General features: G+C 38.4%; 1 protein-coding gene and 1 long non-coding RNA gene across 3 annotated transcripts in view; one reads left to right on the top strand and one right to left on the bottom strand.

Annotated features, from left to right (window-relative positions):
• Positions 1-26,954, bottom strand: part of LOC127476944 (uncharacterized) — a 58,795-nt gene that overhangs the window by 6,620 nt on the left and 25,221 nt on the right. The window lies entirely within an intron of this gene.
• Positions 285-25,840, top strand: SMC3 (structural maintenance of chromosomes 3). 2 transcript variants are annotated; one of them, XM_051800449.1, is made up of 29 exons: positions 285-470; positions 3,176-3,251; positions 5,924-5,962; positions 6,759-6,826; positions 7,203-7,274; positions 7,462-7,541; positions 8,068-8,146; positions 9,499-9,616; positions 10,168-10,343; positions 11,001-11,081; positions 11,337-11,501; positions 12,012-12,133; positions 12,576-12,789; positions 14,421-14,524; positions 14,740-14,839; positions 15,294-15,454; positions 16,238-16,379; positions 17,305-17,455; positions 18,401-18,553; positions 20,758-20,909; positions 21,130-21,288; positions 21,657-21,764; positions 22,064-22,172; positions 22,677-22,924; positions 23,046-23,258; positions 23,923-24,114; positions 24,245-24,422; positions 24,950-25,056; positions 25,368-25,840. In XM_051800449.1, the coding sequence occupies exons 1-29, from the start codon at positions 456-458 to the stop codon at positions 25,437-25,439; spliced, it is 3,654 nt and encodes a 1,217-aa protein (XP_051656409.1). In that variant the 5' UTR covers positions 285-455; the 3' UTR covers positions 25,440-25,840. The 2 variants fall into 2 exon arrangements, with proteins under 2 accessions (XP_051656409.1, XP_051656410.1); XM_051800450.1 differs by lacking the exons at positions 285-470; positions 3,176-3,251; positions 5,924-5,962; positions 6,759-6,826; positions 7,203-7,274 and having other exon boundaries at positions 7,462-7,545.

Here is a 26,954-nt window from a genome sequence, read left to right as displayed (position 1 = left end):
CTTTGGCGCCCAACCCGCCCCTCTACGGGACGAACCACTTTTCCCAACTCCCCGGGGGGACCGCTGCCGCCAGGACGGGCAGCGTTGAGGACCTTCCCCGCTCCGAAGCACCTTCCAAAAGACCATCGAGGCACTTTGAAGGCTCAGAAAAGGGGGATATCCCTCTGTCCCTCGCGGTGTCGCTTCTTCGGCGGGGCAGGGCCGCGCCCTCTGCTCCGCACTCCCCCTCCATGTGGGGCGGAGTGGTTCGCGCCGGGACGGAACGGGGAGGTTCTGCCGCCATTTTGTTTGCGTGAGGGCCGAGCGGGCGCTGTGAGGGGGCCCCGCGGCGGCTGAGGGGGCGGGAGGCGGCGGCGGCGGAGACCCGCGGTCCGGCTGAGCGCTTGGTCCGGGAGGAGACGGCGAGGGCGGGCTGAGCGACAGCGGGGCGCGCGCCCACCCCATTAGTGGCAAACATGTACATCAAGCAGGTGAGCCGGCGGGGCTGGAGCCGCCCGCCGTGTGCGGCGCGGCCTGGGCCTGGCAGGGGGTTTGGCCCAGCCCGCCCCGCCCGGGGTGGGGAGTTCGCAGTCTCACACCTGCCCGGCCCATAGGAAGGGGCCCGCGGGCTGGCGGCGGGCCCCGAGGCCTTTGCTTGGCCCGTCCCTGCCCCGGGGGGAGGATCGCGGTCCAGGGGGGTCCACGGGCCGGGTCCCACCGCGGGGTGGGCCGACGATGCCTGCCCTGCCCCAGCTCCCGCGGCTGGTTTCATTCATTGGAGATGTGAAGCGGCGCTGGGGGCTGACCCTCTGGGACCCGGGACTTGTTGACGGGGGCCCTTTGTACGGCAGCCCGGGTGTCCCGACCGCCCGCAGGCTCGTCCCCAAACAAAGGGCTCTGCTCAGGTGTCAGACGGCACCTTGCAGCTGTTCAAGTTGTGGGTTCTCTTCTTTATTTTGGGGTGATGCCTCAGGCCCCCGGGCATGGACCACTTTTCTTGTTATACTTCACCCTTGCCAGGTTGACGTTCAGTTAAAAAGAATATCCTGGTATGGACCTTTTTCAAACAGTTTTTGAGGTCATTATTAATGTTACCTCTGCAGTATATCCCTGCAGCCGCTTAGCAGTATATTGCATAGTATGCACCGATTTTTATCACTGCTTTCGTGCCACTGCCTGTGCACGTTCATACAAAGCCTTCTGGGGTTCTCATTTCCCGGTGGACTCAAAGTTGACCCTTTTTTTTTGACACCCTGCAGATATCATTGTTAAGAAGAATGCTTTATCACGTTAGAAAGTGCATGTTCTATGTAAAAATTAGGTTTTCATCTACTCTTTGGCTGACTGGGCAGTGTTCGAAATGCCTTTTGTTCGTGCTTTTGTCAATCACTCTTACCACAGGTGTGCATCTTGCTTTAAAGTTTTCGAATAAGAGTTCTTGTTCTCAAGGTTTGAATTGCACAAAAGTAAACAGTGGTGAAGATATATAGAGTAAAAAGTCCAAATCAACTCAGACCAGGGGAAATGTTTCATTTGGAGGGAAAAAAAGAGGAACTTTGGGTGTTCAATAACCAATACTGTTGTAAAAGGTATAGAATAGAGTGTAACAAAGTGTGAACGTGAGAATAAAAGTAATTTGGTTCCACCAGTATCTCTTATTTTGTTGCTTCCCAGAAATTATTCCTGGAGTTTGAACATTAAAGTTATTTAAGTCTTAATCCTAGTCTATACAAGGCAATAAAGAACTCATGAAGCTTCAGAATATGTAGGATGGAAGAAGTGCTAAGCTATCCAGAGAAAAAACTTTGGGGGAAGATGATGGCGTTCAGTCTGCCTGTATGTTGCCCCAGGATGTGGATGGTAAAAGTTTGGCTTCTCTAGCAATATCCACTAAATAATAATGGGTTTTTATCTTTTTGTAGAGAGTTTCTGGTTCCTATGAGAATAAAATGAATTATTCCAATCTGGATTTTTTTAGAATATTACAGGTAAACTGTAAAGACAGTAGACACCAAATTTTTTTACCTATTCTTTTAATTTTTTTCCTGTCATGAAATCTGGTGAATTGGGAAGCAGAATTATTTGCAAAATGTTTGGGTTTTTTTTTAAAAATATTTTTTATTTAATTTTTAAAATCAAAATGAGTGAACACAGTTGCTGTGGCCTGGAGTTGGTGGCAAGACCTGAGTAAGATTTTTCTGTTCTTGCTTTTGCTTTGAAAGCTGCTGGCACTGAGCTTGCCATTATTTTAACTGTGTCTCGTTGGAAGAGCTGGGTGAAGAGCATTGCTATAAAATATCAACTGTAGTCCTTTTGTAAGTGTTGGTGCTGAAAAATCTGCAAACATCAAACCTTCAGGTGGCTGCTGTCTTTCTGATGTCTTGCTGAGCAGAGCAAAGCTGCTGTGTAGTCTTCCAGCACAGCTTTAATGTATGGAACAAATTACTTGGTGCTGGAAGTTGGATCAGTTTTGCTGCTATGCAGTGCTGAAGTATTAGGATATTGTCATTTTCTGCCTTGCATGCTACTGGGCTTGGCAAACCTCAATTGCTGCTGAAATGGAGTAGCTGAGATTTGACCTGCTGCTCCCAGATGAGTAGCTCCTGTAGTTGTCTGTGTAGGTTTGTATTTGTTTAGGAATTGGATTTGCCAGAACCGAGATAACTTGCTTTTTTACGTTTCCCCTTAGGTTGCACAATAAAACAAGACTGCATTGCATGTGAAATAGGCAGTTTAGTACAGTTTTTCCAACCTGGAATTGCACTGTTTAGAGAATTTGCAAATAGAATTCTTCAGGTCTAAGTGGATTGCGTTATAAAAGTGAAGAATAAATTTGGGCCTGCTGGGATAAGCACTTGCTATGTTGAGTTTTCTTTCCTGTATATGATACTTAAAACAAATATATATTTTTGTGTAGTTTGTTGTAAGAAGATTCTCAGGACTCTCTTGTTTGCTGTGCTTTGACCTACACAGCATCTCTTGCTGGGAGAGAAATCTGTCCCTAAGGTGATGCTTGGGCGAAGGGCCAGTTTTATTATGTAAGTTTCTGATGTTGAACTGGAAAGTTGAGTTTGTGCGGGAAGGGCAGGCGAAATCAGTTACATTACAATTGATGTAAATATTCTGTCAAACCTTTCAGTTCAAAGACTGTTCAAGAACAGAGAACTTGGTTAAAATAACTCACTCTTCTCTCTAGGTAATAATTCAGGGCTTTCGAAGCTACAGGGACCAAACCATTGTGGACCCATTCAGTTCCAAACACAATGTCATTGGTAAGTTCCAATACTTGTTTTTTCACACTAATTAAAGTTGCAGTGTTATTTCAGATGTTGTTCACATTAGTCTCCTTTGTAATTTTCAGTATTTTGCCTACATTTTATGACTATATTTTCTGTTTCAGAAAGTTCTGTACAGTTTGTAACATACTACAAGGTGTATTCCACTTACAGCAAACTAATGCTAATGTTCAATTTTGCTGTACATCTGAGTCTTCAGAAACTGAGTGAGGTCCATAAACTCACTTGGGATTTTTATTTCTTCCCTCTGTGGAAGTGTGATCATTTTTTATAAATAAGCACTTTTTTATAAATAAGCACGCCAGCTACTCTAAACTGCTACAGGGAAAGAAGATCCTCTTCCAGCTTTAAAGGAATGAATTTTTGGAATGTGGGCTGTCAAAAAGTATAAGTTTAAAGTGCAGTTTGATAAATAACACCTACTCTAATAGCATGTTGTTGTCCACCATTCTCATGCATCTTGCTGGTTTTGCCCATGGACACCTGTCCCTGCCTTTTCATGTGCATTGATTTTCGTGATTGTGCAGCAACTTTTGAGACTGCTGACCCAACAACAAACAGTCAATTTTGGATGTAAAATCTTAGTAGGCGGGATTTACTCTGGTCTTAGAAAAAACACACACGACAGGAATAGCACCTCTTACTTTGTAGTATTTCTTCCACAGGAGCTAAAACTGTATCCAGATATCCGTGTTTTTAAAGTACACTAAAAAAATCAGACTTCGCTTTTTTTTAAGACTTCATAGTGATCCTCAAGTAATTTTGGGGATGAGGTGAACCTGGAAGGCATGTAGGTGTGAAGGGATGAAAGGCCTGGGATGCTCATTGCTGCTGGAAGTCAAGCGGTTTTTAAACTGATACAGTAGGTACTGATCTTAAAGAGGAGACACTGGGCCTTGCTGAAACACGTTGGAATAAACACTAAGGTTATGGTAGTTGTGCTGGTTTAAAAGTTAACCAGCAGGGGGAATGAACCCAACTCAAAGGAGAGATTATAAGTCAGAATAACAATTTATTAAAATAATACAGTAAGTACAATAATACAAACAAACAATTGGTCTCAACCCACAAAAACCCAAATGTATAACCCAGTACCCTGGGGCCTGAACAAAGTGGTGTTCCTTGGGCCCTGTTTGAGTCCAAAGTAAAGGGAGAGGGGAAGAACCTGCTGGTGGGAGAGCTGCTGCAGTCTGGCCAGAACTGGTGATCGCAGTCCAGTGGTGGTCTAAGTCTGGTTGAGAGCGATGAGATGCAGCCGTCCTCTGGATCCCACGAGTGGGTTGAAAAAATGTTCCAAAACTCCAAGATTATATATCCTCCAGTTCAGGCAGGAATGCTTGGTACTCCCCTCAGGGCGGGGAGTTCACAAAGGGTGTGAGGACAGAAACATCCTTCTATCTCACAGGCCTCTTAACACCTAGTTTATAGCCTGAGGAGTCAGGCTCTATGGGTAGAGGGTGCGAATAGTCTATTGACAACAATAGTCTAGTTTCTGGGAAATGACATGGAAGGCTATAGAATACAGTTTTGGGTTACACCCACCATGATGAACTGATCTCAGCTGTCCTAACTAGGACAGTAGTGTAGTGCTGTGTTCTTACACCTTTATTTTTGAAATAGAAGTAGTACTTCTTCCAGTCTTTTTAAAACAAAATATTGCTGAATTAGCAAGTGGAAGTTCAGATGTGTTGTGGTTTAACCCCAACCAGCAACCAAGTACCACACAGTTGCTCACTCGCTCCCCCACCAGCAGGATCAGGGAGAGAATTGGAAGGATAAAAACTATAAAATCATGGGTTGAGATAAAGACAGTTTTATAGGAAAAGCAGAAGCCATGCACACAAGCAAAGCAAAACAAGTAATTCATTCACTGCTTCCCGTGGTCAGACAGGTGTTCAGGCATCTCCAGGAGAGCAGGGCCCCATCACATAACAGTTACTTGGGAAGACAAATGCCATCACTCCAAACCTCCCCCTTTCTCCTTCCCCCCAGCTTGATATACTGAGCATGATGCCATGGTCTGGAATATCCCTTTGGTCAGTTTGGTGTCCCAGCTGTGTTTCCTCCCCACCTTTTGACTTCCTTGCCACTGTGGCAGTACAAAAAGCAGAATAGGCCTTGGCTCTGTAAGCCAATAACAAAACTATCTCTATATTATCATCCTTGTGTTCAGCACAAACCCAAAACGCAACCCCATACCAGCCACTGTGAAGAAAGTTAACTCTACCCCAGCTCAAACCAGCACAATATGCTACTTGAAGTTCAGTGTCAACCTTGAATGTACAGGCAAGTGATTTGCTCCATTTAAATATGCCAGGAGAATTTGATTTAGGTTTACTGTTCCTATCCCACCAGAAGATCAATATAAAAAAGATGAGAATAAATAGGATTGCTTTAACTATTATTTTCGTTGTGGAATGGTGTTGGAGTTTGTAAATCATTGTAATACGTTTGCGTGGGCAAAGGACTGCTCTCTTGTTCTCAATGACTGAGTGATCCACCTACCAAATGTGCCTCATTCCCTTGAGATTTTGCTTGACTGTGTTATATTTGGGTTCTGTTCTTGAATATTTTTATGCAGCATTTAATGTACATTGCACTGCTAACATATGTCAACTTGAGGTTATGCTTTGTGGTTTAATTTTCAGTGGGAAGAAATGGATCTGGAAAAAGCAACTTTTTTTATGGTAAGCATGGATTTCTTTTTAGCACCGGGATGCTGATGATACCAGGTTTCTTTGCTTGTTTTTGCTAGAAGTTGGTTTACCAAACATTCCTCCTCAACATTTAGTTGATTGTTGAAAGGCAGATCTCAATGAACTTGTTTAATAGTTACTTCAGATTTTCCCCTAGTATTCAATTTCTCTTACTAAGAGCCTTCTAACTTCAGAATGGCCAAAAGAAGTATTTACAGGAGGAAACTGATTCTAAAAGTCACCCACCTTGAAAGACGATGATGATATTTGCAGTTGTTTTAGACATTCTTAGTGACTAAATTCTACTCCATAGCAGTTTGGCACAGCTTAGACAGTCTTAACGTACAGTTATGAGGGAGATTTTGTGGGGTGGGAACGTTAATGGAGGAGCAGAGATGCTGGTTAAAAAGGTGTTAGTAGCCTTCGTGATGCTTGTGTTCATAAATTGTCAAAGGTTAAGTAGTAGCAATATTTTTAGCCTAGTCTGTGCGCTCTGTATTTCTAGAGGAAAGCTCACAAATCTCTGCTTGTGCAGCATTGTTAGTGATTATGCAGTGAACTAGTAATGTGGCAACAATGATATGTTCAGAGAAATCCTGTTGTACAGCAGGCTGAGTGGTAAAGATCCAGCAGACTAAGGTTTTTAATGAAGAAATACTGTAAAATTTTAGCAACAGCATGACTCTATTATGCAATAGTAAATCAATATGTTTTGAGTTAATGAAACTGCTGCATATCTCCCTGAAGGAAAGAATAAGTCTTCTGTTTCTTTACTATTTTATTACAGCAATCCAGTTTGTCCTCAGTGATGAGTTTAGTCATCTTCGCCCAGAGCAGAGACTGGCTTTGTTGCATGTAAGTGAAGGTGTATGGCAGCAAAACTAAAGAATAAGCTAATGCACTGGAGTGTTTCTACAAAAATGTTAAATTGCTGGGCTGTGGATATTTTAAGCCAATTATTTTGAAAGCATCCTTAAACATTTTTCATTTCCCATTGGCAAAAGGGAATTTATTACAAAGTAATACATTGTATTGATAATGCACACCAGTGAATATGTAGCCAAGATTTTCAGAAATAAAAATCTTTGTGCTGAATCTTACATAGATGATCTTGACTCTCAAGTCCTTGAAAGGAAAGGGGAGGTGGGGTTGTCAGGAGAAAGGGGAGATGAATGAGCTTAAAATGTTTTCAGAGGTGGCAGTTTTCTAACCAAAATATCTCTTATCTTAGGAAGGTACAGGTCCTCGTGTTATTTCAGCATTTGTGGAAATTATATTTGACAATTCGGACAACAGGTTACCGGTGAGTTGAATAAACTGCTTTGGAAATAGATTATTGTTTCAGTCTCTTGTAATATCATTCTTAGAGTAAGTCTTCAGTACAGTAACTGCCTTGGAGACATTCCTGATAAAAAATGCCACAAACATTCTGGATTAGTTACAACTGCTTGCAGTAGGTATGTATATTTACTGGTTTTTGTTTTCTTAAGATTGATAAAGAGGAAGTCTCACTTCGCAGAGTCATTGGAGCCAAGAAGGACCAATATTTCTTAGACAAGAAAATGGTGACGTAGGTACTTCTTTTCCTTTTCTGAATGAGACTGGTAGTATTTCTGTAACATTTTTTAGTCCAACCAAACACTCGCATCCCTAGCCTGAAATAATTTACTTCTGTTGCATAATACCAACAGCTAGAACATCAGTCGTTGTGCAATAGACAGCAGACCTTGAATTTGCAGTTTAATCCATTGTTTAATGTGATGTTTAACTGCTTGCATAGTATGTCTTTCAGGCCTTTTTAAAATAGAGGGGTTAGATTTGTTTTATATCCTTCCTTGTGATATCTTTACCTGTATTTGCCTCCTCTGTGCTTTGAGGTGCTTATTTCTTAGTCTCTTTCTATTATTTTAGATATTTTCCATTTTTATTCCCTCATTTCATTTTAGAGTTAGCCATTATCAAATCAAGAAGCTTCTTCAAACAGCATGCATTGCACATGGTGATTATAGTATGTGATATATAGTTGTGATACTTTACTGAATTTTTACAGCTGTGACTTTCACTGTGTTTTTAATGGATTCATAATAACATTTCAGGAAAAATGATGTAATGAATCTTCTTGAAAGTGCTGGATTTTCTCGCAGTAATCCCTACTATATTGTCAAACAAGGAAAGGTAAGATTCTTTTTCACAAAATGGAAGGAATCACTGTCAAGAGTATCATGCTCCCTGGATGCTGAACTTACCTCAATTATTGCAGAAGCAAACTAGAACCCATTTTTAGTTTGAAATGATTCTTGTATGTCGATGCTGCTTTTGCAAATATTACTGTTCTAGGAGTTTATGTTGATTTAAAAAAAAAAAATCATGTCTGTAATGTTGATATTTAGAAAAGGGCTTTTTTCATGGTGTTCTTGGCCATCAGGTACTTTTCCATATTTAAGTACAAAGCAAACTTCATTCCTATGACTGTTGTAATGTAAATTCATAGATTTCTGGGCCTTAAGATGAGGCTGCAAAGTAATGGTAGGGAATTTTAGGGCATTAAAAATACTGTCAATGGAGAATGAATGGAAACATGCTGAAGTACCCAAAGTGAACACACATCAGGGAAAGGGCTCATAGCGTGGCCTGTCTTAGCTGCTGTCCAAGACGAAAGCAGCTTTCTAGAGCTTATAAAGGACACCCATATCTGTAGACAAAGGACATTCTACTTGTAATGGCTCACAGGATGCATCCTCAAGGAGTCACTGGAAACTGTCACCTCCAAAAGATTACTGGAAGGGATACTGAAACAGAAATGCAGGAGACTTGAACACTTGATGACAAGAATTCTGACCATAGTAAGGTCCCTTAAATGTTTATCGGGTAAATTTTCCTATACAGCTCAATGTGTGTATTTGAAAGAAATGACTTGGGCTGGAAAGTCATTTGTGTTTTGTAGTGGGGATCGGTGCACATGATTTAAAGCCAAAATACACATAACTGGCTTTAATATAATACAAATTAGAAACAGTAACCTTCTTAGAAAAGGATGCAGCCTCTGAAATTGTATTACAGGGAAGTGAGTTTTATGTTGGGTGTAATTGTATGGCTGATTTAATGTTGTATTAATGAGTGTTTCATTATGTGAATTATTCTAAGATTTATAACCCTTGCATTTTAGTGTGGTTTTATGGAGGCATTTAAACTGTTTGATTTAGCACCAGGGCTTAAAAACTCAAGCTTGAGTTTCTCTAAATGTAATTTTGAATGGATTATGGTTTCTTCAGTGTATGTAATACTTGTATCCTGATTTTTAGTTTAGTAACATAGGAAAACCAACAAATTTCATTACAAGCAGAGTACTTGCCATGCAATAAACTAATTGTCTCAAAAGAAAAGTAGTGTGGTATATACTATGTACCTGAATCTTCCTGTCAAAACTCATGCAACCAAGCACAGCAAAATAAGTAGAATCTTTGATCTCTTCTGGTTAGCCATACATCCAGAGCAGGCTATTGAAATCATAAATCTTGAATTTTCAGATTAACCAGATGGCTACAGCTCCTGACTCTCAAAGGCTGAAGTTACTGAGGGAAGTAGCTGGTACCAGAGTGTATGATGAACGTAAAGAGGAGAGTATTTCACTTATGAAAGAAACAGGTAAAACGGTCTAAGAAATTACTGTTTTATGCCTCAGTAATTCCATTAACTCTGAAAGTTTGACTTTTTCAGTAGTGCTAATTACTAGATAGATTTTATTTGTGATATGTTAAATGATACAGAACATGTCATATTTCCTCCCTGAATTTCAAATAGCTCAAAAGGTTTAATAAGTTACTTCACATGTGCTTTTAGTAATAAAACTTTTTAGCTGAGCTAGTAGGGATAAATTTACTGTTCAAAACATGAGTGATGTCAGCTGGCAGTGATAAAAATCAGAATACCTACTGCCATGCAAACACGAAAGTTCATGTCAGGTAGTCTATAATTATTTTAAGTGTGTGAGCCAAGAGGGTTTGTGTTAGTGTTGTCTTACATAACAATTATCAACAGTTCTGCTGTTAGGATATTTTTTTTGGAACTTCTGGACATGGGTTCTCTTCAGGTTTCTCTTGAGAAATAATTAATCACTTCAGGAGATTCAGTGGCTGTAAATGTGTGGGAATGTATTAGTGTTTAACTGAACTTCAATCTTGTCCTCTTTTCTGAAGAGGGCAAGCGAGAGAAGATCAACGAGTTGTTGAAATACATTGAAGAGCGACTGCACACACTCGAAGAGGAGAAAGAAGAGCTGGCTCAGTACCAGAAATGGGATAAAATGAGGAGAGCATTAGAATACACCATCTATAATCAGGAGCTTAATGAAACCCGAGCTAAGCTTGATGAGGTAAAATATCTTGGCTAGTATGAGATACAGTGGCAAAAACAAATCAGCAGCTCATGTCGTCTCTTTGTGTTCCTTGGTAGAATCCTGTCAGTGTTAAGGAAACTTTCCTGTCCAACCATCCAGGAGCTGCTCTGTCAGTCACAGCCGCACCAGCTGAGCTGGGACCAAAGTCTTTTCAGGGCGGGCAGCTCTGGTGAGCCAACAGGTGCTCACTCACACAGACCAGGTTTCTCACAGCAGACTTTAATTTTAATCTTGGTGTCATAACTAAATAACAGAATAGCTCGAGCTGGGTGCCTCTGAGGAGGGACCCCAAACAAAGGAGGCCCTGGACTTTTATCCCCTCAGAGTCTGAGCACATGCAAGTCTGGGGTCATTGGCTCCTGCTGTGTCTCCCAGTATCCAGTTACCTGGCCTGCTCACAGATTCCCAGGCCCTGGCAGCAGTTCACAGTGTCTTGCCCTGGGCTCTCCTGCCTGGGGCATGCACCACCCAGAGCTTAATCTGCAGCAGTCTGCAGCTGCACACTGAGCTACCTGCACTGAATGTATTTCTCAACATCAGTGTTCTTCACTAATAAAACAAATTCTTTTCTTTCTGGAACCACTACTAAAACAGATTCTTGCTACTTAAACTATTGGTGATGTTTCCATACAGCTTTCTGCTAAACGAGAGACAAGTGGAGAGAAATCAAGGCAGCTGAGAGATGCACAGCAAGATGCTAGAGATAAAATGGAGGTAAAAATACTTTTAAAAGGGCTCTCGAGATGTGTTTTGCTTTGTGGGTTTGCATTTTTTTTGGAGAGGGGAGGAGGGCTAGTGGTGTCTAAAACTGTGTTAAATCCAGTTTTATACTTGCATCCTGTTTGGAAACGTGAGAAGTCTTTCACACTTCTAGTGTATCGTGATCTATAGAATAATAATCTTGTGAGTTTTGTAAATAGTGAAATGTGCGTGCAGTGTCTGAGATAGTACACGCTTACATTTGCACAGGAAATAGAACGGCAAGTTCGAGAACTGAAGACAAAGATTTCTGCAATGAAAGAAGAGAAAGAACAACTTAGTGCTGAAAGACAAGAGCAGATTAAGCAGAGGACTAAATTAGAGCTGAAGGCTAAGGATCTGCAGGATGAATTAGCTGGCAACAGTGAACAAAGGGTATGTAACAGCAGTGAAGTCTTAAAAGTGCTCTTGTACTCTGAAGTTTTGGTTTCAGACTGCAGCCTGTTTTGTAAGGTTTCCCAGACAGATAAATTAGTGTTGTCTTTAGTGTGATTCTAGGGGATATAAACTTGGACTTTTGTGTTATGGTCCTTTATTTATCATCCTGCATGTTGCAAAATCAAGCACCTATAATTCTCTTGATTTTAATTGCTGCAAGTATTGGGATATGGAGGGTTTTGTTTATAGCACTAATTTGAACTTGGTTGTTTGGCCTGTACAGTCCTTCCTTGCTTGTGTAGTTTAACTTCTTGAGAATGCTTAATTTCATCCCTCTTTGCTGTCCTGATTGGAAATGAATTCACTTAAGTGTTAAAATAGCATAGTGTCAGATAAGCACTGACATCTTGCAGCCTTACAGTGTAGCTATTCTTCAGAAGTGTGCATATATGTAAAAATAGTTCCTGCTATTACCTAACTTTAAATACTACTTTGTTTGACTTTCAGAAAAGACTGCTAAAAGAGAGGCAAAAGCTTCTTGAGAAAATCGAGGAGAAGCAGAAAGAATTGGCAGAAACAGAGCCGAAATTTAACAGCGTAAAAGAAAAAGAAGAGAGAGGAATTGCTAGGTTTGTGCCATTCTATAACGGGGAGTCAAAGCATTTAGAAAAAATTTTATCAATCCTATTCATCTGTGCAGTTAAAGTATACTTGTTGCTTGACAATGGGGTAGCTATTATGTGTTTGGAGATGGACTGTAAAAAGCCTTCCTTATTGTTGGGGTGGGAACAGTATTTGGTGAAATGATTTTTTTTTTTTTTTTTTTTAAGCTTTTGTGACCACTTTTGCGGGCCATGGTTGACTTCTTCTGAAGTCTTCTGGGTGATTTTTGTTGTTTATAACGTGATCCTTTTCTTTCTGTTACTGATTTGGTGCTTAAATTTTAGATTTGACAAATCATTTTAGATGATTTGACACTTCTTGAAAATTCTAATAGTAATTCTTAATGCTCGATCTTAATAAATTCAAGATTTCCTTATAATACACCGCGTCTTTTGCTTCTCGACGTAGACTTGCACAGGCTACACAAGAAAGAACAGATCTTTATGCAAAACAAGGTCGAGGAAGCCAGTTTACTTCCAAAGAGGAAAGAGATAAGTGGATAAAGAAAGAACTGAAGTCTTTAGATCAAGCCATCAATGACAAGAAGCGGCAGATTGCAGCTATACACAAGGATTTAGAGGATACAGAGGCAAACAAGGAGAAAAACTTGGAACAGTACAGTGTAAGTTTTCAGCTTATTCTCAGGGTTTTTGAGAGAAGGGTTAAATACTCATTTTGATCTTGGACAATTAGACCTCAATGCCTATTTGTAATGAAGAATTGACTTTCTGGTTGGGTGTGGCCTTTGAAAAATGTGTTATTGAAAACATCTGTAGATAAGCTTTAAACTCCTTTAGCATCTAACTTCACTCTGTGTCTTGGCTTTACCTTGTAGTACTTTCCCCAGTATGTTTGGCCTGAGTTTTCAGGAAGAGTTTTCTATCTGCCTTGCTCTTGTCTACACTGAATGTGGCCATGTCATAGATAACCATTTGTTATGTTCTTATAGAGGTCTGTGTTGGTTGGTCTCAGTGTTTTCATTTTCCCAAGCCAGAGGATCTTTTAAACTATGCAGCAGGCACTGCCCTTGTACCATGATTGCAGCTGGTTAGAAGTTGCAACCCTAGGCATGTTAGAAGATTGACCTGTTGTAGTATTATCTGCATAACTTACATTTTAATTTCCATTCAGAAACAGCTCTTACACTGCAAATACAGCAATATAATTCAAAAACAGCACTCCTGCTAGGAGTTACAGCAGCAAAAAGCTCTGCTCTTGTATTGAGAGAGCATACAGTGCCAATGCTGATAGACAGTGTTCTTGGCCTTTGTGTAATATATCTGCTAAAACTGAGGATCAGTCTGACAGCATGCAGGAATGTAGTTGTACAAAAAAGATGGTGTTCAGCTAAAATACTGCTTGGTTGGGGCCCACATTGGCAAAGTAGTGATTCTCTGAGTTGATGAATGAAAGAAATGGGATTTCTTTGGCTGACTGTACTTGTACCATCCTGTTCAATGGGTATTCTGTAGCATTGAAAAGGTTAAATTTGGGGTGGATTTTGATTCCTTTCTATAGGAAAGTGTGGTTTTCTTTTTCTTCCTAAGGAAGATTGATTTATACTTAGGCAAAGAGTTGTATAGCTTTTTGTTGTTCACAGAGAAGGTGTCTTGGGTGAATGTGATTGAGAACTTGCAAAGGTAGTTTGGAACAAGTTGACTATGTTTTTAGAACACAGTCACTTCTCCTTGTACACATATAAATATATAAACACTATCTTGAGTGCTAGCCCTGAACTGCTTTGTAAGTGGCAGGTGTTAAATGAGCAAAGGAAAGATGTCTCTGCATTGGCTTAAGCAGCACACATCAACAGCAGATGTGTTAAAGTCTAGTACTGCTGGAGAGCAGCCTAAGATTTTTGACTAATAACAGAGTACATGAGATTACTATGTATGTTCTTATCACGAATCTCATTTATGAGCATGATTACATGGTAGTTATAGTAGTAGTTATAATAGTTATATAATTTATATTTAGTTACATTCTTACCATGACTTACAATTGATCCATTTCACTTCAATGCCCAGATGCACAGTTGAGCTCTGCCTGCCTTGCCATCTATGTAGCAGCTAGACCTTGTTACTGCTTCCTTACAAAGATGTATTTATTCTTAGTGCTTTTGCAGTTTGTTGTAAACTGGTTTAAATGTTTGTAGGAATTGTTTTCTGAATTTTAAGTAATAGTTCAGTATTAAATAAAGTTTTTTTTCATATAAAGACTTGTAATTTCATACTGTTATTTTCTTTGTATTAGAAACTGGACCAGGATCTTAATGAAGTGAAGGCTCGTGTTGAAGAACTGGACAGAAAATACTATGAAGTGAAAAATAAAAAGGATGAACTACAGAGTGAAAGAAAGTTAGTAATTAATTGAAATATGTCTCAGTCTCACTTAATATGAAGGACCCCAACTGTGTAGTTGTTAACATGGCATGTAGGTATGTTTTTTGAATATGGCCATGTATGAACTCCTGCACTTTGCCTTCCCATTAGATGAGCAGTCTTTAAGGAAATAATTATAAAATCTTCAAATTGCATTCACACTTCAAAATTTTATTGGTTTTGTTCTGTAGTTATCTATGGAGAGAAGAAAATGCAGAACAGCAAGCTCTTGCTGCGAAGAGGGAGGATTTAGAAAAGAAACAGCAGCTTCTCAGAGCAGCAACAGGAAAGGTAATATACCTCATATTTGAGAATTCCTTGTGGAATCTTATTCTTAAAGGACAAGTCATAGTCATATCTGAAAAATATGATAGTTACTTTTTTAATTACAGTCTTTTTGTCATAATTAAAACAAGTTATATTAGAAGCTGAATTTTTCAAATATTTATAGCTCTAAAACTACTTGAAAATTTGTTTTGTAAACTCAAGGTAATTGATGTGAGGAGACAAGGCAGAAACAGAATACTTCTAAAATTTTTTCTGATATCTTTTTGCTTAAAAAACCCAACCAAACAAACAAAACTGAGAAGTAATGAACTCAATTATTTAGATATTTTCTGTTAGAGCTGTTGGGTTAGTTAGCAGGAATTTGGCAGAAAAGGAGGTTACAACTTTCACTAAGTTAAAGTGGATATTATGTGTACATATTTTAACTGCAATACAATAATAAGTTGTTCTTCAACAGGCCATTTTGAATGGTATAGACAGCATAAACAAAGTTTTGGAGCACTTTCGTCGCAAAGGCATAAACCAGCATGTCCTGAATGGCTACCATGGCATTGTGATGAATAACTTTGAGTGTGAACCAGCTTTCTACACCTGTGTTGAAGTTACTGCAGGGAACAGGTAATGACATGCTCTTTAGTGCAGTGTCACAGTTCAGTTCTTGGTACAAGCTGCTACTGAAGTTTTAGTCTTTTGAACTTGAGCTCTGGCCTTTCTTTTGTCAAAGTGCCTTCTGTATAGCATGATCAAACTGCTATTCCTTTGTCAAGGAACTAAGAAGAATTTTGCCTATTTGAATATTAAACCTAGCTGCTCTTGACTTTGTCAAAAAAACCCTAAAACAAAAACACAGAGAAAAAGAAAAAAAACCCCAACAAACAACAAAAAAGGGCCCAGACCCACACTCTTGACATTTACCAGGAGGACTGGTGGTGAAACTGAGATATATTGCCTAAAGTTGACAGCATCTTCCAGTGTGGAAAATTCTACAGTAAACAAGGCTGATCTTTCAGTAACAGTAAGAAATATTTCACTCGCACTAGAAAATCTCATGGGTGAGAATGGTCTCTAAACTGTCAAAAACTGCTACCTAAAAGCTCTGAAAAGATGTTGAGTGTTAAGGAGTCCGTGTAAAATATTTGTATACCGTGACGCTCTAGAGAGATTGAACTACTCTTGTGACAGGAGGGTGGAATATAAAGTTCTTGTCTAATCCCATATTAATGAAAGTGAATAGAATGTATCCACTTGCTTTTCCTGAGGCATGGAATTGAAAGGAAAATGCAATGCAGCTTTATATTGATATGTTATTTAATGATACCTGCATGATTATTGTTCCTATAGAAATATGTTTGTGCTGTTAGCACGGTAAAGTTTTGTCTGTTTGTTGGGCTTGTTAAATAGGTTGTTTTATCACATTGTGGATTCTGATGAGGTCAGTACAAAGATCCTAATGGAATTTAACAAAATGAACCTTCCTGGAGAAGTTACCTTCCTCCCTCTGAACAAGCTGGATGTTAGAGATACTGCTTATCCTGAGACTAATGTGAGTTAGAATTCCTTCTGAACCTTCCTCTGCTTCATAATTACAAGCCTTATGTTTTGAATTGTTTGTGTTCATTGCTTATTGCTCACTTGCTTTTCTGTTGGATGTGTGCAAGTAAATGCTACTTCTAATTTATGCTTCTTCTGTTATAGAAAAATACTTTCCTATGAGGTATCTGCTCTTTAAAGTTTAACTGCACTTTACAAGTAAAAAGGCAATACTAAAAGGTAGAATCTTATGTTAACCTAAAAATCAAGAATTGCCTAAATTCTGAATTGCAGTTCCTTCAGCTGAAATGCTGCTATGGACAAAAGCTGAATAGTCATCTTACAGCCATGGACAGATTATAAAAATTATTGGAAATAGTTATGTTTTTATATTTAAAAATGCATAAATAAATCTTCAGTGACTACTATTTAAAAAATAGTTCTGTAATGCATTTCAGGAAAGTATTGGCTCTTATTTGAAACTTTAGTAGTGAATTAATAGTGTGAACGTTAACACTGCTTCCTGCAATAATCACAGTTGCATAAGTTCTTCAAAAATAGGGGGTTTTCTTCTCTTTTTCCTGGATAGACATAGGAAACAAGCAGACTTCTAGTGTGTTTATTTTGAGGAGTCTGTATCAGTACAACTGTTAATGTTTGTGTTCTGCTCTCTACAAAAAGCAGTAATTTTTTTGGAGGAAAAAAAACATGATACTTATTCAACTTGTTTCAGTAGCAATCTAATACTCTTGTGAGTTTTCTGGCAGACCTGTAGTTGACTCCAGGCACAAGCCTAGCTGTGAGAAGCTAAAATTGCAATATCTTGCACTTGATTTCCGTACAGTGTTTATGACCATTTTTACTCTTGAGTGCTGTGTATAATTTAGTTGCAATATACTTGCCATATGTTCTTATCATTAAAATTCCTGTCATTTCAGGATGCTATTCCTATGATCAGTAAACTGAGATATAATCCAAGATTTGATAAAGCTTTCAAACATGTTTTTGGGAAGACTTTAATTTGTCGTAGCATGGAAGTGTCTACCCAGTTGGCCAGAGCTTTCACTATGGATTGTATCACTCTGGAAGGTAAGTATTTCAATTTTATAAATTATTTATTGTAAAAACAGGATCCCTGACTTGTGAGGCTCATTAAACATGGTCTGTTGGTGTTGTCAAAATAAGATTATTTAAAATAATAGTATACTTGACTGAGATGTATGTATAAAAGTTGCACTCGGTTAAGTACAGTGCTTAAAAATACAGGATTTCTTCACAAACTGTGGAATTCTTGTAGGAGCTAAAAGTTAGTAACTGTGTGTCTCCATCCTGAGAATTGTAAAGCAAATCAGGTTTGTATTCATACAATTTGTTTTATCCAATTTAACAGGCGTTTGTTTTCCTGGAGTATATTTATGATGTTTTCCTCAAGCTTAAACCAGTGTTTAGTGTGTGAATGTCTGGCCTTAATTACTGAGAATTGCAAGGTGAATTCTCCAGTGCAACAGGCATGTTTACATCTTACGTTCTCTGAAATAATCTATAACTCTTCTTAATTGCCAGTTCTTAAGAAGGCAGATTCCCTGCAGGCTTTTTGTTGTCTTTTTGTCACTCAAAGTCAATCTGAAAAAATTCCTAAGGATGTCTGAGGAGGAAGTTACTAATTTTTCAGTATCAGCATATTCTACAAGCCACAGATGCTGCTGATTACTTGATCTCTTGTTTATTTCCTCACAGAAATTCGAGGGTTTTTTTCAAACTGATAAGTGCTAGGCATTTGCACTTGTCCTACGTATTTTCTTTCCTTCAAGCTGCGTGGTTTCAGAAGTGAATTAAAAACAAGCTAATGCTTAAAGAACATCATAGGAGTCTGCATTTGTCTTCAGAAAGGAAATGCACTTAAACTGAATACAGAAATAAGCATTTCCCTAATTACTTTAAGCATAGGTACATGATTGCTCAGACACGCAGCACTTGTGTGCACTGGAGAGCATATATTGTGCTGTTTATAGTCTCACTCTCCTGTGCTCTCAGGTGACCAAGTCAGCCACCGTGGGGCTTTGACTGGAGGTTATTACGACACCAGGAAGTCTCGGCTTGAATTGCAGAAAGATGTTAGAAAAGCAGAAGAAGAACTTGGTGAACTTGAAGCAAAACTCAATGAAAACTTACGCAGAAACATTGAAAATATCCTTTTGTTGTTAATGGGGGAAGGTTGTGTGATGACAAATCTTTTGTTGGTTACAGTAATAGATGAAAAGCAGGAGACTAACTTGTTAATGTAACACATTAGCTGTGGCATTTGTTCTATAGAACCATAACCTGGTTTTATATGTTACTGTAAGGATTTCTGTAACAAATGAATCAGTGGTGAAACAAAAATAAAGAACGCCCTGCATGTGAAAATTGGTGTACAACCAGTGAAAAGAAAAGATTTTAAAACATATCAATTCTTTATGTGCCTGAATTACATTCTCTTTTAAAAATAATATTATTTAGATCAGTGCAGGTAGGTAAGAAGTAATTGCTGTACCACTGTTAATGTTGTGGTAAAACTTCCTTACTGGGGACACTTGACTCAAAAATAGTAATTGAAGCTCACATTGTCGATTGTTTGCTTTAGAGAGTGGCTGGCACAGTGGCCTTCAGGTAAAAAGCACTGGTAACTTGTCCCAGTTAAAATTTGATAATGATCATTGAAGCTTACAGGTAAGGTTAAACCCTAAATTATGAGGCTTTCTATTCCTTTTAGAGTTTGTTGTAGTAACTGGTATAACCAGATATTGTTGTTATCTGTGTTAATCTTCACTGCTTCTTCTGACTCATGCTATATTTTTAGTACTTGTGTCCTGAATTGGTGTGTTACAGAGTCCCCTTATGCTGTGGATGGGAGATGGAGACCATTATGTTATAATAAGCTGTAAGTTGTTTGACAGTTCAGTCTTTTCAGTCTCTTGTACAGTGTCCTTTTGAGATCCAGTATCTAGAATTCAGGGGCAAGGGAGGTTTATACAATTTTCTTAACCATCACCCAGGTCATGCTGTCCTTCAAACTGAATGCCTTTGCTTTATGACCTGTATCAGTGCATTAGAGACATTTTTGGGACTGCAGATAAGCAGACCACTGAAGCCTATGGTTAGATCTAAGCTGATGAGTAAAGCTTTAAAAGTATGTGACTATGTCTTGTTAAGTCAGTGGGAGAATTTCAGAATGGTCTGTTAAACATGGGTTAAATAGGCTGAATTTGCCAACTGGCTTTACATGCACCAGCAATAATTAATGTCTTTCACCCTTCTACTGGTTACTTCTGGGCAGTGTGCAGGACCAAATATGTATATCTAAAATTAGTGTGTTTTCTCTCCTTCTTTAGGTATTTTTTAAACTATAGATATATAGGCATACAGTTTTAAAAGTATCTGTGCAGAAACTAGTTTTAACAACCCAGTGTGCAACGTGCAGATGGCCTGCTTTTTGTAAGTAGGAATGGGAACTTGAATTCTTGTTGCTTGTAGTAAAATTCTCCAGTTACTTGTTAGACCCTTGTGTTTCTGTATAGTTTAACTTTTAACCAGGACTACTATTTTGGAACTGAGAAATTTTTCTTGCTGTCATGTAAGTCAAAATATTCAGACCTGAGTTTCTTTTTGAGCAGGGATCCATAGAGGATGTAAGTAGTGCTCTGTGGCATGTGCTTCAGCTGTTGGTAGCTGTTACTGCAATCTGATGATAACTTCTAAAACATAACGAAAACAGACCTCAGTTGTTTTAAAAGTAAAATGTCCATTGCCACTAACTTCCTGTTCTATAGCTCATTTAGTTTTCCCCAAATGCTTTAAGTATGTGTGTTTTACTGTAACCTCTGCTTAGGAAATTATTTTGTTTTTAAAGCATTTAAGGTGATGTGTTTAAATATACGTTGCAGTAGGAGTAACATGATAGCAACACAACATAAATTAAAACACAGTCTTAGCAAGCTCTGCACTGTGCCTTAAGCCATTGTATCAAAATTGACCTGAACAAATTACACTTTTGCCTCAAAATTGAGTGAGGGATAATGGTATTGTTCTAATACTTCCTTGTAAATGTAGGCATCTCCTCTGTATTTTGTGAGATTTGATCTTCCTTGCATGTTCAAATGTATCCCTCTGTTCTTCTCAATGCCATGTTGTAAAATAAACAAGGAAAGCTTCGTTTAGCTTAGTTCCTGGTATTGAAAAGTTACTTGATAAGCTGCTCAAGTTACTTTTCTTGATGAGTCTTGATTTCTCCTGTACAACTGAATATTGTGGTATGGTGAGGCTTTTTGTTTGTTTCTTGTTTTGATGACAGAGATACTAGTAGGTATAAAATGCCTTTTAAAACAAGGACAGTTTTCCTTAGCTCACAGCATGGATTAATAATGAGATTGACCAGCTAATGAACCAAATGCAGCAAATTGAAACACAGCAGAGGAAGTTCAAAGCCTCTCGAGACAGTATTTTGTCAGAGATGAAAATGCTGAAGGAGAAAAGGCAGCAGTCTGAAAAGACATTTATGCCTAAGGTTGGTATGGGGGTTTTGAAAGCTGTTAATGCATTTATATTAAATGTTTAATTAATATTACTGATAAAGTTGCATTCCTTTCTGGTTAACGTCTTAATGAAATATTAAGAGATGACTAGAGGTGTGTCACAAAAATATGTCGCTATAAACAGAAAGGTGAAATTCATATAAATCTACAAATTGCATTGAGGAATGATTCTGACTAATATCTATCCCACAGCAACGTAGTTTGCAGAGCTTGGAGGCAAGTTTGCATGCTATGGAGTCAACTAGAGAATCGTTAAAAGCAGAATTGGGGACAGATTTGTTGTCTCAGCTCAGTCTTGAAGATCAGAAACGTGTGGATGCTCTTAATGATGAAATTCGACAACTACAGCAAGTAAGGAAATTAAAATGTCTTACCATTAACTGTGGTACCTTTCTTTGCAATAAACTTATTTTTGTTCTTTTATATGAAAAGTCACTTATGAATACAGTGTCATTAAAGTAGCGCTTCATCAGTACTAGGTAGGCATGTTTGAAGTTCTCTTATTTGCCAAGTGTATTTGCATGCTTTTTTCAAATGCTGGGTGATTTTTGCCAGTGTGAGAATTAAGGTTATTTGGGGTGAAATCCTAGGAATTTCTTTTCTCCTGCTATTGAACTTTGCAGCAATAAATACAATTAGACATCATCTGAAGGGATTATGCACAGTGTGGGAAAAGAAAACAAGGTAAGGCAACTAATATAGTCTTTTACTTTTTTCAGGAAAACAGACAGCTTTTGAATGAGAGGATTAAACTAGAAGGCATTATCACAAGAGTTGAAACGTATCTCAATGAGAATCTGAGAAAACGCTTAGACCAAGTGGAACAAGTAAGAATTCTGTTTTAAATGTACTTTTGCAGTCTGGTTTTGGTTTATTTCCAGGGCTGACATGTATTAGTCACTTGATAAATACTCATTTGTTACCCTGCATTATCTGTGCTTTGAATACACAGTCTATGTGTGTGTCATCATAATGACAGATTTGTTTGAAGATCTAACTATTCTCTAAAACTTTAGTAAATATTGAACTCAGTTATATGTAGAGTAGCAGAAGATAACTTGTTTGTCTGGCTCATACTTTTGCTGCACTTTGTGCTGAAGCTTGGTGGCATTTATTTATCCCATAGGAACTGAATGAGCTTCGAGAAACAGAAGGTGGCACAGTTCTTACTGCCACAACATCGGAACTTGAGGCCATCAACAAACGAGTGAAGGACACGCTGGCGCGGTCTGATGGTTGGTAGCATCATTTTTTTGAAAGAAAACTCTGCAGTGTTTTGGCAGTTCACACATACTCTCTTTTCGTTTAGAAATAGACCATAATGTGGGAAGTGATTAACTTGGCGATAACGGGCTTCTGGCTTCAGGGCATAGTACATATCTTCCTACAAGCAAAATCTTGTATAGTTGTTCCTGAACTTTGTCTAACCTATCTAAAACTCAGCTGCACTCAAATAAAATATTGCATCTGTGTGGCTCAAAACTTTCTTTGCTTCTCTTTCTAGACATTAACAATATGACTGTAGTACATTTGGGGTTTTTTTAAGCCATAACGCTTATGGAGAAGAAAAGAGAGGGATTTTCAGCCTTTTGCCTGAAATTTAACCTTCTGGTCTTTAATAGATCATGTTCTTTAGTTTATCTTTTTGTTTCATAAATACTTTTCTGGATAATTGCTGATCTTATGAAGGCATGTAAGACTTACTCCTTTGGGTTTTGTACTCTGACCCAATATCGCAGATCTGGATAACTCTATTGATAAAACAGAAGCAGGAATTAAAGAACTTCAGAAGAGCATGGAACGCTGGAAGAACATGGAAAAGGAGCATATGGATGCCATTAACCATGATACAAAAGAACTTGAGAAAATGACCAACAGGCAAGGCATGCTTCTCAAGAAAAAAGAGGAATGCATGAAGAAAATCCGAGAGTTGGGTTCACTTCCACAGGAGGCTTTTGAAAAGTATCAGACTTTAAGTTTAAAGCAGGTAAATAGTGTGCTTGGTTTCATGTTTCCTAACCTGAAATATCAGTGTCACCTTCATCTTTAGTGTCAAATGTGGCTGGAATTGCAAGTCACTTTGATGTGTTAATGTTTTCCATTTACAGTTATTCCGCAAGCTGGAGCAGTGCAATACGGAACTGAAGAAATACAGTCACGTTAATAAAAAAGCTTTAGATCAGTTTGTGAATTTCTCAGAGCAGAAGGAAAAACTGATAAAAAGACAAGAGGAACTGGACAGGGGCTACAAATCCATCATGGAGCTGATGAATGTCCTTGAGCTCAGGAAATACGAGGCTATTCAGCTGACTTTCAAACAGGTAACAAAATGGGAACAATTACAAAGACACTGGTGTTGAAATCAATCAAATTGTCCTGTTATGTAGCAGCTCTATGGGAAGAAGCAAATACTAAGTATGTGTGTAATAACAGAAGGCAATGTCATGTAACTTGAGGCTTGTGGGTTTTTTAAATACTGAAAAATAACTAACCTTTTAAACAGGTGCCCATCTCTATTACAACTCTAGCTTTGCTTTAAACCTCTTAAATATTTCCTTTCAAGTGAGTCTCTTTGTACTACCTACAACCCTTTCTGGGTCATGTCTGGTAAAAAACTGCACCAAATCCATTCTCCAGATTTAGTGAAAGTAATTCTAATGTTAACAAAGGATCTTAACTACAAAGTGTGTGAAGGCTTCTCTTAAAAGGTCTTTTGATTAATAAAAGGTGACTGAAAGAAATCATACTTTTGCTACAGTTTTATGTTATAATTCTACCATTTTTTGAAAATAATTTTTGCAAATTCTCATACTACAAGAATATTTGTCTTAGCTGTTTTTAAGCCAAGCTCTGTACAGCATAACATTTCTCAGTTCTGCTTAAGAATGAATGTTGATCTCTGCTTTGAAGCAGATACTTTGTGTGATCATGTAAAAGCAGTTGTTGTCTGCATTTGAGCTGGTTTATTGACTGTTTCTTTTTCAGGTGTCAAAAAATTTCAGTGAAGTATTCCAGAAATTAGTGCCTGGAGGCAAGGCCACATTAGTAATGAAGAAAGGAGATGTGGAGGGCAATCAGTCCCAGGATGAAGGTGAAGGCAGCACCGAGAGTGATAGGGGATCTGGATCTCAGAGCAGTGTTCCATCTGTAGATCAGTTCACTGGAGTTGGCATAAGGGTAAAGAAAAATATTTGTGTTTAAGTTGCGTTTTAAGTTAAAGGCAACATTCAGTTGATCCGGTTGGTTTAATATCAAGTGATGTGGTTTAGTGTTTTGAAATCATCTTGCTGTTATATTGTTTTCTTAGGTATCCTTCACAGGCAAGCAGGGTGAAATGAGAGAAATGCAGCAACTTTCAGGTGGACAGAAATCTTTAGTGGCCCTGGCCCTGATATTTGCCATCCAGAAATGTGATCCAGCTCCATTTTACTTGTTTGATGAAATCGACCAAGCCCTGGATGCCCAGCACAGAAAGGCTGTCTCAGGTACCTGTCTACCTTTCTTAGCTTCATTGTGAATAAAGGTAACAGTTTGTCTTCTCATCCCTGATTAAAGCTTTTAATCATAAAAGCACATTTTTGAGAAGTCCAGTGTGTGTTAGAATTTAACTTTGTGCCTTCTGAAGCTTTCATGAACTTGGTTTTAGGAAGAAGCTCTGTGCTATCTACTGTGTAAAGGGTCTCCTTACTACACTTCAGTGTGGTGGAAAAAGTCCTGTTTGGAAGTCTCGTTTGATTTTGAAAGTCAGTGGAAAAGTACTTACTCTGTTTTTCATCACAGAAGTTTAATACCACACTTATGTTTGCAGAGTGGCTGGATCTGTCAAGAGTGGATACTGGAATTAATGATAGTACTTAAAACCTGGTATGGGTTCTCTCTTGATTTGTGGGTGTTTGTTTTTTTTTAATTAAACAAAACCTCATTCTGAATAAAGAATAGCAAACTCTTTACCTGTCTGTCCTACTTTATTGTAAAGATTACACTAATCAAGAATTTCTGTGCTCATTTTTAGATATGATTATGGAACTAGCTGAACATGCTCAGTTTATTACAACAACTTTTAGACCTGAACTACTTGAGTCAGCTGACAAGTTCTATGGTGTAAAATTCCGAAACAAGGTAAATAATATGATAAGGTTCTCAGTAAACACCATAACTAAAATAACTAAATTTGAGACTTGACTTAAAAAGAGTTCAAACTGAAGCAGGCTCACTTCAGTGATAGATTTCTAGTTATGCTGCAGTCTTCTATAAAAAGTTCCTTCGTGAAAAAGGATTTAAATATCTAGATATGTCCTTTGTCATGTTCCTTAAAGGGAATTAGAAATTGATTATAGATGCATTGCTGAGTTCTGAAGCCTTCAGAAATGTCTGTATTACTCTGCAGGAGATAGATACTGTAATAACTGCACATTTCTTTGTTCCGCCAGGTCAGTCATATTGATGTGATCACAGCAGAAATGGCCAAAGACTTTGTAGAAGATGACACCACACATGGTTAAAGGAACTTGTACTTACTGCTTGTTTGGAAGATGTGTATAGTGCTGTTTATGCCAGGGACCTGTACATTTAAAATATGAATTATTTAGGCCTTGTTTAAAATAGTTTTTGAACATACATTTTAACCAAGACGCCAGAAGGCTTAGTTTCAAATGAGCTTGAGTATCCATTTTGTCTCTGTTGCTGTATTTTATAAGATAATTGTTAATGTTACCTTTATACAGTACCTGTAGTTCAGAAATTTTATTCTCTTCCCTCAAATCTTTTGTAAAGTGTCTGTCGCTGTTTTAAAGCTTTTCAGAAAGTGCTAGCTATTTCTTCTTAAGCATAGTTTTATCATTTATATTGCCTCACATGTTTTTTTTAACAGCTTCAATTAAAATTATTGGTTTTATTGCTGTAACTTGTATACAGTAAAATTCTGGTTTATATTGTCTTTCTTAAGAGGGATCCACTGAGCTGGAGTAAGCATTATTTGGTCATATTTGAGTGGAATATTTCAGAAACACAAGACAGAGCAATTCTTCCAAACCACTCTTAGTTCTTTTCCCCCCCTTTTTTTGCACCTTGCCAGTGCCAGCAGAAAACCGCCCCAAATCTATGCTTGTCCAAATTCACAGTGTTCTGGTTATTGAACTAAAAAAAATATAAGTATCAGAAAAGTCTGAAAAGACCCTAGAACTGTATCAAAATAAATCACAGCCCCCTCTTTTTCCTGGCACACTGGCCAGTGTAACTGCTCCATCACACCTTTTCAGCCTGAGAAACCAGCACAACTTGGGCCAAGTGACAGTCACTAGGCAAAAAGTGAAGTCTTTTGCTGCTGTCTAGGCTTTTGGCAAAGGGGTATTGAATAATTTGATCTGTTCTCCTGGAATACTTAAAGATTTACCACAAGCCATATATTTCTTAGATAGCAAAGCAGTTGTATAAACAGAATCAGTACGTGTTACAATAGTACATTTATAAAAATATAACCTTAAACAGTACTTTATCTAACTTTAGATAGTACAATAGAAACAAGCACCCTTGTTTCCTCCCCACTGAGAGCTTTGGGAAGTGCAGGAAAGGAGAGCATGAACTGATGGCAGGCCTCCTGGGCTCAGGAGTGCATATCCTTGCATCACAAGGCAGGGTGAGAGAACTACTAAAGCTGGTATGGAGCAACTTCCCCAGGGAGTGATAAACATGTAGGAAAATACTGCCTGCAGTAAGTCTTAAACCAAAAGGAGGAGAGTGTTGTGACATAACAAAGCTTTCTGTAGTTCTAGGGACTCACTAGCTGCATAGTAGACTTCTCTTAGTGAAGAGAGGATAGAGTACAAAACATGAAACAACCCCAATGCCCCCAAACTTTTTAGCATGTGAATAAACTATATTTGAGAACCCCGAAGAATTTGAAATTTGTCCTCTTCATGCAGAGTTCTGAATATGCATTCAGGGTGGCTGCAGACCAAAGTGTTCCTGAATTACTCACAGGTGAAACCAGCAAGTTCAAAGTCCAGAGAAGAACCTAA

Source organism: Manacus candei, unplaced genomic scaffold (assembly GCF_025592945.1).
Source record: "Manacus candei isolate 608988 ecotype Guabito, Panama unplaced genomic scaffold, ASM2559294v1 h1tg000050l, whole genome shotgun sequence".
Taxonomy (NCBI): Eukaryota; Metazoa; Chordata; class Aves; order Passeriformes; family Pipridae; genus Manacus; species Manacus candei.
Note: the sequence above shows the minus strand (reverse complement) of the source record. Positions and strands in the feature narration are given on the sequence as shown.

Coding starts and splice junctions, on each gene's coding strand:
- SMC3 (XM_051800449.1), top strand. Junction 6,827..7,202: donor AGAGACTGGCTTTGTTGCAT/GTAAGTGAAGGT, acceptor CTCTTATCTTAG/GAAGGTACAGGTCCTCGTGT. Junction 16,380..17,304: donor CTGCTTATCCTGAGACTAAT/GTGAGTTAGAAT, acceptor CTGTCATTTCAG/GATGCTATTCCTATGATCAG.